A 17,117-nucleotide genomic window follows, 5' to 3' on the forward strand; every position below is an offset into this window, starting at 1 on the left:
ATATTTTAATCGACGGTCCATTAGCAATTTTAATTCTGGGAACCCAACATGACCTTATAATCAGTTATTTCTACATATTTAAATAAAAGTATGTTAAAAATAAAAATATAAAACTTATTTTAAGAGGGAATAAAAACTAAAAGTATTGTTATATAAGATTTTTCATTTTCTTTTATCTTCTTTTCTTTAATCATAATTCATCTCATAATGTTATAAGAATAATTTTAAGCATTATCTAAAAATATAAAAATATGATTATATATCTAAACTAATTTAATATACATGTTAAAAAAGAGTGCTAAAGTGAAGAAAATTGTCAAGAAAATGGGAAGGGAATCAGAGTATCGTCTTATTGGTTGTAAAAAAAGTATTTATTTTAATTATTTTTTATTTAATATATCAAATTAAACAATTTTATATATTGAGATTATTAAACTAATATAATTAATTTATAAAATGTATAATACTTCTTGAATATATTTTTCAAATATTAGTTTTAAATATCATAAACTAATTTAAATATTAAATACTTCAATTTCAGAATGTTCGATAATTCAATATTTTATCTCGAGATATTTAAGTCAATAAAATTTTAGAATGTAGTGTTTATTATTCAAATTTTAATTTTTTATTTTATCAAAACATTGCCTTAGACACTATTTTACTTATGGTATAATTTTATATATTATTTAGATAATAACATATTTATAATCACCTATTTTTATAAATTTAATAAAAATATGTTAAATATTAAATATTAAAATGCCAAACTTATATTAAGAGAATAAATAGTTAAACACTTAGTCCTAAAAAAACCATCACCAAAAAGATCAATTTATCTTTTTAGTTTTACTAAAATTATTAATATATATATATATATATATAGCTATATTCACTTTTTCACTTTTTTCTTCTTAAAAATACAACAAATCTACTCTTTCATCTCTTTGATCATAATTCATTATATTTCAATATTACAAAATATATATATATATATATAAATAAATGTGATCACCTATATCCTCCCTATTTTATTTTATAATTCCTTTAGAGGTGATCACATTTTTATCTTCTAGAACTATATTATAATATTGAAATATATATTCTCAATGCAAAATAAGTTATGACAAATATATATAAAATCTTAATAAATATTATATAATTCTAACATATATATATATATAAAATTTTAACAAATATATATATTCAAGATCATATTAATAAATATTAAATGAGGTTTTTAAAAAAATATCTTAACATAGATGTTTACTAGCTCATAATTGAGCCTAGCTAAACGGACATTTTCACACGAACCTCTACACAAAATTTTTCGCGAGTCCATTAACGAGCCTTTAAACAAATATGTTCGCGAGCTAACGAGCGGAATATCTAAAAAAAACTAACTTTAATCGTTTAAATATTTTACTTTTTAAACGAGCTTGAGCTCACTCATTAAAACTAACAAACGAGCTCAAACGCGTTTTTATACCGAGTCAAGATTCGAATAGCTCGTGGCCAACTCTGTTTCGTTTACAACCCTAATCAACTCTGTAAAAAATTAATATAAACTATGTTTGTTAGAAATTTTGCATAGATATTAATTTCCAAATATCTTCAATTTTCTGATAATTACTTCTCCATTACATTTACAGCTACATGATTAAATAGTAATTATCTGATTGGATGAAAACTGAAGCTACAATTTAGGAATTATAAATTATAATCAATATTCTTCCTTCATTTTTGTCAAACGTAATTTTTGAAAATGGCAATCTTGGGGTGAATATTAGAAATCACCTGGAAGATCAGCTTGTGGTTGTCATGGGCTTCGGAATAGGCCCACTGTGGCTAATATGTTATTTCCTACCATTTGCCATAGATGAACCATGTTTGAATTTAGCATTTTATTTGACATTTTACCACATGCATTGAAGCTTATGTCATTCATTAAGTAAATGTTTAGTATGTGCATTGCACACAAAAAATAAAATCTTTTTTTTATATCATATATAAAAAATAAATTCATAAAATTTGCATCAACTATATTAAAGAAATAAAAAAGACAAAATCTTAATATCTATAAATTTACCAATCACAAAATTTATGAATAAAAAATCATACAAAACAAAATTATGTCTCGCGTATGTTATAAATAATATTATAGACAAATTTGCAGTATGCTTGTGAGATAAAAGACGTACACTAGTAAAAAAAAGGCAGATGGCGACCATCTTCACCGAATGGTTGTAACACCAATCGGTAAAGTCCCATTAATACTACCGATTGGTAGAAAAATCAATTGGTATAGCCTTAAAAACCCCAGAAAAAGGGCGGCAATTTCACCGTTATTTTAAGTCTTATTACCGATTGGTTTTCTTACCAATCGGTATTTCTTAAGCCATTGTACCTATTGGTTTTAATACTAATCGGTATTTTCTATTTAATTAGCAAATATAGCTTCTCTTCTCTCCCATCTATCCTCTCTAGGCACGCTGCGACTCGGCAACTTTATCAAGGTTTAGGATCCTTACAATGTTCTCGCTCCACCCCATCGCTACCTCCTCCGTCTCAATTCAACATAACCTTCTCAATACAGTTGTTTATGGGCTAATGTGGAGAAAGTGATTGAATGGATGAACTGTATTAGGAACGACAGCGAAAAGAGTAAGCTTTACATATTGTGGGAGAACCTAAATGAATTTGAAAATTATGCAATGGGAATGGTGATGAGGAAAGAGGTGTCAAAAGATGTGGTGAAAGAAAATTCAAGTTATAGTTTATGGTTGAGAGAATGGGGAGAATTGAAATCACAATTCCAACCATTTCAAAGCCATTCAATGATTGCTTCCTCCACTTTCTCCCAGAAACAACTGTCTTGAGAAGGTTATGTTGAATTTGTTGGAATTTAGACTATGTAGATTATTTCCATTATATGAATGGAAATGAGAATTCAAAAACAATTCTGAGAATGGGTGAGTCCCAAGAATAAAATCGAGTTAGTGGATTTGTCCACATTAGAAAAATAGCAAAATGTAGCATTTTTCCATTAATCCAAGTGGAATTTAATTTATTTTCATAATGCATTTTATTGCATAGAAATAAATAATATATTTGGATTAAATATTAATTGAATGAGTCAGTTAAATGAGTATTAATATCAATGTGCAAATGAGGAATTTTCAATCAAATGCAATGATAAATGCATACGTTTGAAACCTTTCACATGCAATTGATGAAAATGCAATTAATTGCATTAATTGATTTTACTCCTACGTTAAAAAATTAGTCATTATGTTGATTGACTAATTTATCTTTATATATCTCAATTGATCACACGTTGTGAAGAAGAGATATAACAATTGCAGAATTGAACATAGTTTATATCTTTCAATCACCCTAAATGAATTTTAATTGGTTTTATTTTCAACATCACAAGAAGCTAGCTACTTCTTAGTTTTTCAGAAAAACCTTCCATTGATCATTTTAATTGTGGCTTCACACAATTCTGTTTTGATCCCGGTGATAGTTCAGGTACGTTGGTCAAGTTCGTTGTGTAGTGATTCTGATGCTGAATCACTACTAGATTTGTTGTACCCTGGGAGACAGGCATCTACGATAAACTCCAGCACAAACAGGAGACGGTGGAACTGTTTTAAGAGAAATGTGCTAAGCACATGCCTCGAATCAACATCTCAATCGGTGATTTCGTTCTTTGTATATCTTATTTATTTTTATTTATTTGTAACACCGTTTTATATATATTTTCTATTATTTCAAGACAAGATTTCTAACAATCTTAAAACAGTTTCTTTGTGCTAAGCTATTTAAGAGCTTGCACCATCGAATATATTTTTTGTCTTTTATGTTTCGGAAATAAGAGTCGCGGTGTTGCGGAAGAGATGATGTTCATTTCGAAAAAATGAAAAAGATTCATCTTAAGGAATCAACAAATAAAGATAAGTCTTTATTGCATATAAATATGTTTGATTATTAACACATATGTTCTTATGCTGTTAAAGCTTAGTTTTATAAGCTAATATATTTTGATATGAAAATTTTCTCAAGAAACATTAATTTGTATATTCATTATACAAATGTTATATAGAAAATAAATTAGAATACAATAATTTAATTTGTTCTAGTCTTATTTAAAGATTTGTTTGGTTATTAAAATTATTAATAATAATGAATGAAAATAAGAAGCTAACTAATATGTTAGCTTTCAATTTTTATAAAATTTATGGTGTTAAAATTAATTATAATTGAAACATATGGTTTCAGTTTTAAAATAATTAATTATAATATATACCTTCTTTTTAATTAAGCAATATAATTAATAAGAATATGGTAGAATGATTTAATAAATAAAGAGAGATGATATCTTTATTTATACATATCTTTATTTATACATTGTTTTATATATTACATTTTATTATGGTAATAAGTTATCGTTTTAAATGTGTATATATATTCATTGGTTGACAGAGTCTAGTCAAATATGAAGTATAAGTTGTCTCTAGAAAAAAGACAAAAGGTCATAAAAGTGGTACAACAATGAAATGGCGCATTAGTGCAGTGGTTCAAAGTTCAGAGGCAATGGTGTGTGGCGGAAGGGAGGTCCCCGGGGACGTGATAAAATGACACTAGTCATTTATGTTGAAACCATTCCAATTTCTTTTGTAGAAATTATGAGTTGAAAGGGGGTAGTCAATGATTTCTTTATAGAAATCAGATTTGTTAAAATGACTTTAGTCATTGATATTAAAACCATTTCAATTTCTTGTGTATAAATTATGAGTTGAATGTGTAGTCAATGATTTTTTGGTAAAAATCAGACTCGTTAAAATGACTCTATCCATTAATGTTGGAGATGAATGAGATAGTTAATGATTTCTTTATAGAAATTAGACTTGTCATTGATGTGAAAATCATTATAATTTCTTGTGTAAAAATTATTAAATGAAATGAAATGGGGCACTATAGAAATTATGTGATTCATAATGACAGAAAATGAAGGTCATATGTATAATGAGATTAAATAAGTTATTTGTTTTAGAACTTATTCTAATCATGTATTTAAAGAGACTCGGCTATGTTAGTCAAAATTGTCTTCGCCAAAATTTGTCTCGGTGAGAACAATTTTTCCAGATTTATTTTGAGCATGCATAGTCGTTTCACGTCGATTATTGCTCAAAACATGGCAATGTAAGTGCTTCGACTAATATATGAAATATATTTGATTATGTGCTAATTGATTATTAATATAAATCATGCATATTAGCTAATAATACGATGATTCATGTTATTCATAATAAGTATGATTATCTAGAAATTTATATATATATATATATAAATTAAGATTTATTTTCTATCTATTTTTATTTTAATAGATAATTTTGAAATTTGTCACAAATTGTGTTCTTTGATTGACAAAGAATTGTTATAGAATGTTAAAGGTCATCTAATTAATTAAGAAACGAATAAATGATGACATGAATATTTATTTTTATAATTAGTTAGTTTTATATTTTCTATGTTATTGACTATATATATTATAGTTGTTTTGTTGTGGTGACAAAAATTCATGAAGCAATAATATACAATATCATATATATGGATATATTAATTTTGGTTTAATATAATATATTTGATATACATTGTTCAACGCATCATTAAGACTTACTTAATTTGATAATTTTGAAATCAAATAATTAAAAGGAAAGTCTTGTTTGATTTGAGAATAATGTGGCAAACGTGCCAATATTGCGGGATGCAAACGTGCAACCGAAAATAAATGTTTAGGCGGCTTCGGCCAAAGATGCTTGAAACATTATGATTTCTTTTGTAAAAATCATGTGATATGGTGAATATTTATTTGATTAAATATTCTAATTTCTTTTATAGAAATTAAGTGTTGAAATAAATATTTTAATTTCTTATGTAGAGATTATGTGAAGAATGATTTATATATGAATAAACATTCTAATCTCTTGTATAGAAATTATATTTTATTCAATTAAATATTTATGATATAGTTATCTTATTCATTGTATGATAAGTATAACAGAAGAAATTTGTAAACGAATTGTATGACAATTTCTTGATTAGAAAATCATTGATTTAAATCATATAAGTGTGTGATTTAAAAAATGGTACCAACACGAATGTGGGGGCAAATATTTTTATTGATTATAACATAAAAATAATTGTGTATATTATGATAAATAAAAAGATAATTTATTGTTAGAGAAATATGTTCTCTATAAAAGATAAAGTTGCGCAACTTTACAAAAAGAAAGAAAATAACAAGAAAATGTCTTGTTTATATTTGCTGAGTTGGTGTTCAAATCGATATTTTAGATTTGAGGATTTTGAAATCAAGAGACGTGTCATATTTTGACATTATTTTCATAAAACTATGAAGAAACCAATGTCTTCAAAAGGATTTTATGAAATAAATAAAAAAAAGAAAATTTATAAAGTCTTGATATGACTTATAACAAATTTTATAATAATGATATGAAAATTTGATCATACTTTTATTAAAAAGTGAATGTGACAATTATATATATCATGAAGACAATGAAAATTATTTTATTACGTGTCTTTTGTACGATATTTCTATCGTTGAAAATTACGATAAAAATGATTAAATCCAAAAAGGATATGAATTGCACTAAACGAAATATCATGTTGTTATCAAATGATATATTGATATTATTAAATGAAAGACTTTACGTCTTAAAGTGAATATGTTTACACTTAGAAGTGCAATCTACGTATGGAAATCTTCTAAGAAACTTATGATGGATAGATTAAACGTTATAATCTATATTTTTTACTTATGTCGAAAAATAAAATATTTTTATGTAAAATATATAATCGTTTACACGAAGGCATAATAGTTCAAAGACATTTTGTCTACTAGTTAGCCAAGTAAACAATATTTTCATAAAAAAAATTAAATGATAAGCATGTACGAATGATATGCTTCTTATTAGAAGATGTTTCAAGGTTAACTAAGAATGTACCAACATAAATCTCTAATTATTGTGATAGTAATTAGAAATTGGACAAACTTAGAGTCAGAGACAAGTCTAGACATACACGTCTTAGACATAATGTCATTAGACTATACTCTCTAATAGAGTTATCAAATTTGACTATGTAAGTCAAAGATAACATTGTGGATCCACTAATCAAATTATTGAATAGAGAGATAGTTTGAAGTCTTTTGAGACATTAGCCTATTATAAGTTGGTATGAAGGAAAACCCAACCTATGCAGATTGGAGATCCCAAGAACTAGGTTCAATGGGACAACCTAATTGTACTGACTTGGAAAGTTATTGTGAGGATTAATCCTATAACAGAACAATATATATTTTGATGAGGATAAACATATTGCTTTTAATGATTCTTTGTGAGAAAAGAGATCACTTATGTGAGGGAGAAGTGGGGCCGCTTCGAATGAATTGCACGGCTCAATTCTAGACCCTCTCACAGAACCAGGCACGTGTTCCATGGCCAAAACGGACACAACCATGAGAGCTTGACATGTATCAGGGAGAATTTTATGTGAAAGTGTGTAATCGTTTACACAAAAGGCAGAATAGTTCAAGGACATCGAGTCTACTAATCAGCTAGTAAAGTTATATGCTTTCACAAGGGAAGGTTCAAAGGGTTACACCTACCTATCCTATGTAGAATTCAACTGTTGAACCTTCACCGGGTTAATCTTTCAATTTCCATTCATGTGGGGGATTGTTGGAATTTAGACTATGTAGATTATTTCCATTATATGAATGGAAATGAGAATTCAAAAACAATTCTGAGAATGGGTGAGTCCCAAGAATAAAATCGAGTTAGTGGATTTGTCCACATTAGAAAAATAGCAAAATGTAGCATTTTTCCATTAATCCAAGTGGAATTTAATTTATTTTCATAATGCATTTTATTGCATAGAAATAAATAATATATTTGGATTAAATATTAATTGAATGAGTCAGTTAAATGAGTATTAATATCAATGTGCAAATGAGGAATTTTCAATCAAATGCAATGATAAATGCATACGTTTGAAACCTTTCACATGCAATTGATGAAAATGCAATTAATTGCATTAATTGATTTTACTCCTACGTTAAAAAATTAGTCATTATGTTGATTGACTAATTTATCTTTATATATCTCAATTGATTACACGTTGTGAAGAAGAGATATAACAATTGCAGAATTGAACATAGTTTATATCTTTCAATCACCCTAAATGTATTTTAATTGGTTTTATTTTCAACATCACAAGAAGCTAGCTACTTCTTAGTTTTTCAGAAAAACCTTCCATTGATCATTTTAATTGTGGCTTCACACAATTCTGTTTTGATCCCGGTGATAGTTCAGGTACGTTGGTCAAGTTCGTTGTGTAGTGATTCTGGTGCTGAATCACTACTAGATTTGTTGTACCCTGGGAGACAGGCATCTACGATAAACTCCAGCACAAACAGGAGACGGTGGAACTGTTTTAAGGGAAATGTGCTAAGCACATGCCTCGAATCAACATCTCAATCGGTGATTTCATTCTTTGTATATCTTATTTATTTTTATTTATTTGTAACACCGTTTTATATATATTTTCTGTTATTTCAAGACAAGATTTCTAACAGAATTAAGGCGAGGAGATAACAATGGGGCGGAGCGAGAACATTGTAAGGATCCCAAACCTTGATAGAGTTGCCGAGATGCGGCGTGCCTAAAGAGGATAGCTGGGAGTGAGAAGAGAAGCTCTATTTGCTAATTAAATAGGAAATACCAATTAGTATTAAAACCAATCATACTATGGCTTAAGAAATTCTGATTGGTGAGAAAACCAATTGGTAATAAGACTTAAAAAACGGTAAAATTGTCGCCATGTTTTTTTGGGATTTTTAGGACTATACCAATTAGTTTTTCTACCGATCAGTAGTATTAATTGAACTTTACTGATTGGTTGAACATAAATCAGTATTATTCTATTAATAAAGATTGGTACCAATCAATAATATTAATGGGACTTTACCGATTGGTTGTAACACCAATCGATATTAACAGAATAATACCGATTGGTTTTTTTACCAATCAATATTTTTCTATTAATACTGATAGGTGTTACAACTAATCGGTGGAGATGGTCGTCATTTGCTATTTTTTTTCTAGTGGTCGTAACTCAACTGATCTGACTTCATTAAACTCTCCATCCCCGAGTTCAACTCCAAAGAGGTACATATCAATAGACAATTGTATATATGATACATGAAACTATTATTCAGTTGAACCCGAAAACTTTAAAGAATCAATCAAAGAAGAATCGTGGAAAAAAGTATTGGAGGAGGAAATCCATGTCATCATGAAGAATCAGACATGGCATCTCGTTGACAAGCCAACCAACAAAAAAGTCATTGGTGACAAATGAATTTACAAAGACAAGCATCTTATCGACAAATGATAGAAAATAAAAAATTCAATTTAAGTTAACACGAGTATTAAAATTAATGTGGTGTAATATATTAATTGTAACTATCAAATATATTAATTCCCTATATTTTATCTCAATCAAATATGAGTGAGATGATAGAATTCTTATATTATAATATTAATTACTATGATATTTCAATTATTTTCTAGTCTATATATTAAATATATTAAGGTATTAAAATAAAAATAAAATATCATTTTCTCTTGATAACCTCCCATTTGTTTGCTTCTCGATCCTGGACACACCAGGTGGGTGGAGTGAGTGACCATGTTAGAGAGCAGACAGTACCCTGCTCCCAATGCTTATCTACTCCCTCAATCCTTAGGATTCTAGAGAAGATATGGTGATATAATGCAATTTCCTATGTAATCGTCTCAAAGTTGGTAGGTTAGTAATATCTACCTTGTAGAAATGTATCATGTTTCTTTATGTAATCCATCAATTAGTATACAATCTAGTTCTATAACATGTTTCAGTAGGTATACTTCACAACGTTTCAACCTTAATTGGTTTCAACTAAGTATCATCTAACCACATTAAATATAGAGAAAGGAAAAGAGAAAGATATGATGTATGAGCTCAATAAACAGTTTCAATGTTTGATGCTCAAAGCTTCCATTGACTGGCAATTCCAGTTTGGAGAGTATTGAATATATATGTGGTGTTCATTGAGTTTCTTTTTAATTTTATTATTCTAGTACTTTGAGAATTAAGCTTATTAAATGACTACTTAACCAGAAAAGATGTTCTATCATTTGTGTAAAGATTAGGTGATCAACTTTGAACCCATTTGGTTTCATTTTGTTACTTTATCGATTCAAGACAAAGAGAAACCACCTACCATTATACTATCCAGTAGGCCTGTCATTTGATTTATCTTATTGTATGAAGTGTGATTGATGTTATCACTAAGTAAAAAATGGGTAATCGCGACCATTTCCTCAATCAATCGGTAAAGACTTATGGAGAAGCACCGAGAGATCTCCTGCCAATTGAGTCCGATTGGATTAAAACCAACCGGTATTACCTTATAGGCTTATACCGATTGATAATTAGATTAGTACCGATCGGTAAACTAAGTTTTTTTTTACTAGTGTAGTGTATAAGTGTGTTTTTCATATTCATAAGAACTTGTTTTTGGAGATATTAATTCTATTGAATAACTAAAGCTGCATTTTTTATTTTTTTATTTTGAACAAACTCAATTCTATCTAGATTGTGTATATTAGTTTCTGGATTAAATGGTCTTCTGCCACTTGACCAAATGTTTGGTTATACAAATGATGCGTCTACTTTGAGCCAATTAATATAAAGACTATTAATATTTAAAATTAGTCATATTTAATCATAGTCACGTCATTATCACCTGACTTGTCCAATAGATCACAACCAATTTTTGCACCAATGTAGCAGCATCATGCATGGAGAGCTTGTTTGATATTGAGTTATTTGTGTTTTGGGTTTGAATATTTTGAAAAAATATTTGTTACATTAAAAAGTGAATAATTTTTAATAATTTTTAATTAGTTGAATTTTTAAAACCTTCACTAAAGTAATAGATATATTTTTATATTTTAGTTTATAATTTATGTAAATACGAGAAAAATAATTAAGTCAGTCATAAATAAATTATAATAATTAAAAAAACTAAAAAAAACATAAAAAAAAACCTGCAGCTCAAATAAACCAAAAGTTCTTAAGCATTATTTGGTTTTGGATTATTTACATAATTTTAAAAAATTAAACATCAAATTACTTTATTTATAAACTAAATTAAATACTATAATATTTTTTATTTAAAATTATTATTTTTATTTTATTTTTATATATTAATACCATTTTAAATTATTTTATTAAAAAAAATATCAACATTTATTCAAAATCATCATTAATGATCATTTTCTCTCTCTAATTATTCAAATAACCAAACAAATTTTTCATCGTTTCCAAGCGAATCGTAATCATGTTTTTTCTGCATCCAATCAATTCGGGTCAAAAAGTTTGGAAATTAATGTGTTTTATCTCACTTGTATTTTTTAATATATTTTTTTTATTTATTTGACTCAAGTTTTAAATATAATATATATTATAATATATTAAAAACTATATATTATAAAAAAATAAATTTAAAACTTTTATAAATATGAAAAATAAAATAAATATATTATTAATATTATATATTTAAATTTTTATTAGTTTTTGGACAGAAATTGAACGAGATAAGTGGACCTTTTAGATCAGATTATGTATTCACAAGTAATTAAATATGTAAAAAAATATTTCTAAAAATAATGACGAAATTATAAAAGTAGAGACGGTTAGTTATAGTCCGTATATCGTTAATACTCTTTATGACATGTAATTAATCACTAAAAGCATAAGAATTTTTTTCACAAAAATATTATTGTTTAGCCATCCTTGTTTATCCCACTAAAATTTTATTTTCTTAATTTTTTTTTGAGAAAAATCATGTTACGAGTTTTAAAGTAAATTTTTTTTTTATTATATTTTATTTGAAAAGCATCGGCCATATTTTTAAACTGGTAAAATAAAAATATTTTTTTTTTAAAAAGTTAAAAAAATAAAATATTAAAGTTTTATCTAAAAAACGAAAATAATTAGTCCTAATTTTTAAAAAAATTTGTGTACAGGCAAATCAAATTTTACCCATTTTGACATAAAACTTTTGATTCATGATTTACTTATCGGGAGAAAGGTTACCGGACCGAATTGGTAAGTTGTCATGCCTAGCCAAACAATGTGTAATTAGATACATTTGTTAGCTATTCTCATTGATAGCTATTCTCATTGATACTATAACTAAAAAGTTAGCCAATTTTCCAACTACATGGACTAAAATTTTCATTTAATGGCCATATAAAAATGAATGTCAATCTTAATAACTATAAAAAAAAATAATTAAGTTAAATACATTTGCAGACTTTTATCCTCATCTAATTTCTAGCATCCGGATGTATTATTCTCATTTCATTTTCTTGATTACTTCAATTATAAATATAGACATGCTCTTGCATAATATTTCTCTCACAAATGTTCGAATCCCATTTTCTCAGGGACTTATAAATATCACATCTTTAAGAAATCTGAAATTGCAAAAATTGTAGAGAAATTCTACAATCAATACTCAAGAGTTATAAGTAACAACCACATTCAAGGAATTGAATATTGCAACAATTAAAGATAAATTTCATATACCTATTATCGTAAAATTCTTTTTGGAAGAATTACATTGTCATTTTCAAGGCTGTCAAAATCGAGAGTTTACGTAGAATCGTTAGCCGGTTGTAAACTCGTCAAATCTAGAGTTTACGTGAAATCGTAAGAGTTTAATTTGAAAAAATAATAGTTATATATTATTATTATTTTTATATATAATTAAATATTCTATACTTAACCAATTTTAAGAAATTATATACTTTCATATAAAATTAATTAAATAATAATAATAAATAAATAATACTATAAAAAATTATAATTACAAAATTAATTATATTAATTAATTAATTTAAATAACCAATAACTTTATTTTTTAATTTTTAAATATAAATTTGATTTTTTTAAAGTAAAATCGTATAGAGTCGTAAAATCGAAATTATTTATAAACTCGTAAAATCGTAAAATCTTATTATCGTAAATTTAAAATCGTAAGAGTTTACCTATTTAAGAGTTTACTTAAAATCAGACTCGTTAACCTAATGTGAAATCGTAAAATCGTAAGATTTTAAGAGTTAACTCGAGATTTTAACAGCCTTGGTCATTTTATTTTAGAACCCACTAGGGATTATATGAATTTTTGGTCATGTGCATTAGATTTCAAGGCCTCAAGTTGCAACACAGAGAAATGTGGTGTGGTGTGGTCTTCTTAAATTTGTTTACCAAGATTCAAAGAATGTATTGTTGTACCTAAACATATTTATACTCATCTTCACTTGTATATTCTTTTATAAAAGCTTTTGAGGTGGTAAAAATTGATAAGTTTATTATAATTTATGTAGACATTAGTATGCCCATGTTTTTTTATTTATAATAGAATAAGTTATTAGACAATTTACGATTGTATTTGATCTTAACTACACGAGAAACAATGATACACTTGATAAAAATTAATTAATCATTAAATGAACTACTTCAATTGTAATTTTGAATATTTTTGTTTAACATAATTCGTCGCTAGCAAAATAAATAAATACACACGTCTGAAACTGAAATTCTAATTAGAAATTACAGACATAGTTGTCATAATTAAAAATAAATCATGTTAAAGAAAAACACAACCTTGCTGTCCTTAATTAATTAAGTTAGTAATATCTTAATGTTAGATTAGATTATAGTAGAGAAATTAAATAAAATAAGGAAAAAATATAAAATTTATTAATATTTAAAATTAATCAAATATTTAAACATAGTCACATCATTATCACCTGACTTGTCCAATAGATCATAACCAATTTTTGCACCAATGTAGCAGCAACAAATGTAACAGCATGCATGAATAAATTTTTCTCTCATCACTTCCCAACAAGAAATATTTAATCTTGGTCAAATATGCATATTAAATAATTTGACTAGTAGATTTTACACTTTAATTCATCGAGATCTGATCCACTTTTCATTTACTTAATTAATCTTGGTCGTCCGTTTTTGTATAAAGGAAGGAAAATATTTAGTTTGTAAGAACATATGAAGTTAAAGTATGGCAGAAATAGAAGAGAAAAAAGTGAAAGGAGGAGAGTTTAATACTAGTTCAACTGATCTTGATAACGTTCCTAGTGAGAAAGATTGGTTGATAAATGGAGTTGGTCTGAATCAATACAATGGTTTTTGGTGCTCTCCAAGGTTCTTCACTCGAATGTTATCTTTCCATCATCACTACAAAGCCGAGTCAAGTGATATCTGGTTAGTAAAACTCCCTAAATGTGGCACCACCTGGTTCAAGGCCCTTGTCTTTTCCATCGTGAACCGCCACCGTTTCTCATTGTCCGAAAGCCCTTTGCTCAAAGCCAACCCTCATGCCCTAGTAAGGTGCTATGAGACCGACCTTAACTTGCACGACCCAATATCCTACCTCGAAGGCCTCACTCATCCCCGCATCATGTCGACCCACGTTCCCTATTCTGGTTTACCTCCATCCGTAAGAAGCTCTAGCTGCAAGATTGTCAGCATTTTCCGGGACCCAAGGGATCAGTTTGTTTCCTATTGGCATTTCATGGATAAGTTCTGGCCAAACTCAACCCTTCGCCCATTCGAGGAATGCTTTGACTTGTTCTGCCGTGGAGTCCATGAGTATGGTCCTTTTTGGGACCATATCCTTGGTTCTTTCAATGCAAGCGCTGAGAACCCCGACAAGATCTTGCTCATGAGGTACGAGGAAATGAAAATGTCGCCGGTTCTTCAGACCAAGAAGTTGGCAAGTTTCTTAGGTTACCCATTCTCGGAAGAAGAAGAGAAAGAAGGAGTGTTGGATGGGATAGTGAAGCTATGTAGCTTTGATAACTTGAAGGATCTAGAAGTGAACAAAGAAGGGCGGCGTCCACTTGGGGTTCCCCACAAGGCGTTCTTTAGGAAAGGAGAGGTGGGAGATTGGACCAATTATCTGACTCCTTCCATGGCTGATCGCATTCAAAATCTCATGAATGAAAAGTTTTCTAACTCCGGTTTGACATTTGATCAACTTAACCGGAATGGGGATGAAGCTTCTTAATCCACTCTCATCAACTTAACCGTTAACCAATATTATCTTGAATCCAGCATCTTTTGAACATGTAATAGTATGCTTAAGTTCATTTATTGGTTTTTAGGTTACTTGAGAGTACTTTTTTATCATTGTATTTCCCAAAGTTTCGTTAATAAAACTAGATGCAATAGGGTATTTTGCACAAATAATATGTTATATTAATTGACACAAACACTTTACAAAAGAACATTTAATATTAACCTTACAAATCAACTATACAAAACAAAAAAAAAGTAAAGGCTATAAATTTAAATTATGTTTTAATTATGATCAATAACATTTTATTATTTTGATTGACTTTCTTTTAGTTTAAAAAAAATTAATATACCCAATTTGAATATTTTTTATTTCATTTATTAAGAATTAATACTTTTAAAGTTTATTTTTATATGACATATTTAATCAAAATTGTTTATTTACACAATAATTTTTTTTCATCATAAAATGTGTGTTTCTCAATCTTAATAATAATAATATTATATAAAAATATGAATATGACAAACAAAATATATAACAACAAAGTAGATCTACACAATAAATTAAAGACAAAGATTACTATAAATGAAAAATGAATGTCTCACACTTCATTAATTTAAACATTCTAAAACTAAAATAAGTTGAAGACTTTTATATTCTAGTATCCTTGGACTGCCTTGGATAGATAAAACAAGAGGTTTTTTATCCTGTCAAAAAAAGAATGGTGGTCTTCCTGTTCCGGCGCGGTGTTTCTGTAATTAGATAACAAAATATTAGTCTAATTTTGTTTTTTGTTATGGGTATATTAAAAGATAATAGCAAATAATTATTTATAAAGTTTAATCTAAAAACTATATATATATATTTAAATTAAAAAATATATTTTTATAAGTATTTTTATTTCATCTAGTTACAATATTAATTGAGAAAATTCTCAAACCAAATTTAAAAAAAAAAAAATGTATTTTGAGAACTCATTTCCTTCCATTGTTAGTAAATTTAGAAATATTTTTTTTACCAATATTTGGTTTATCATTATGGAAGAACATGTCATTTATTATTTTTTTTTTATGAGTACAACAACTCTTTGTTTATTTGTCGAATCCCAAAAAGAGATGCTCACTCTCTCATATTTATTTTATATGCATATGCATTACATTTATACTTTGTTAAAACTGCAAACTCCAACCTCTTTCTCTTCGCAGCAGTCCACAACTACGACAAGCCGTTACAGTCTCCAGAAAGAGAGATAAAAAAAATCGGACGTTTTATACGCCACTAGATGGACGAAGAACCCTCCGTACCTGAAACGGTATTAACGACTGAGTTCAGTGAAATGAAGGTAGCTTTGCAACATGTAACGAAGCAACCGCGGTGAACACAACTTCTTTAGCTAATCAACAAAATTTTTCTATACCCTAAAACATACCTTCTTCTCCTCGATATCCTAACTAGGCAATCTTGTTTATGTTCACTCTCGTTAATACCCATCATGTTGATAAAAAACTCAAGAACAAGTCTCTCTCTACGAAGAATCCGAATAGAATATCGACATAACTACACGGGTACAAAATGAGGAAATAATCAACCCCCTTGGATCACTGGAAAAACAAATTTCAGCGGCTGACCAACCACCGCTAACGGAATATGAACGTCAGATGGATCAAGTCCAAGTCATGCAGGAAAGATACAAGCCCAGCAAAACAAGTTAGCAAAGGGAAAAAGAGGTGGATACCAACCCTAAGTTCCTGGGTTCGAGCCCGTCGGGCGGCAAGTTCTGCGCCTGGTTAAATGATTAAGTGTGTTTGCGGGCTACATACTTAATCCGTTGTCCCATTTTTTTTTCCCCCAAAAAAAAAGTTAGCAAAGGGAAAAA

The 17,117-nt window shown here is 27.9% G+C and overlaps 1 protein-coding gene across 1 annotated transcript; it reads left to right on the forward strand.

Moving 5' to 3' along the window:
- Positions 1 to 14,224: 14,224 nt before the first annotated feature.
- On the forward strand, positions 14,225 to 15,232 carry LOC124909800 (cytosolic sulfotransferase 5-like). The gene has a single exon (XM_047450437.1). The coding sequence runs from the start codon at positions 14,225 to 14,227 to the stop codon at positions 15,230 to 15,232; it is 1,008 nt and encodes a 335-aa protein (XP_047306393.1).
- The last annotated feature ends 1,885 nt before the right edge of the window (positions 15,233 to 17,117 follow it).

This window comes from Impatiens glandulifera, chromosome 7 (assembly GCF_907164915.1).
Source record: "Impatiens glandulifera chromosome 7, dImpGla2.1, whole genome shotgun sequence".
In the NCBI taxonomy this organism is placed as follows: Eukaryota; Viridiplantae; Streptophyta; class Magnoliopsida; order Ericales; family Balsaminaceae; genus Impatiens; species Impatiens glandulifera.

Bases quoted from the DNA above. Each gene is read 5' to 3' on its own strand.
- LOC124909800 (XM_047450437.1), top strand. From the start codon at position 14,225: ATGGCAGAAATAGAAGAGAAAAAAGTGAAAGGAGGAGAGTTTAATACT.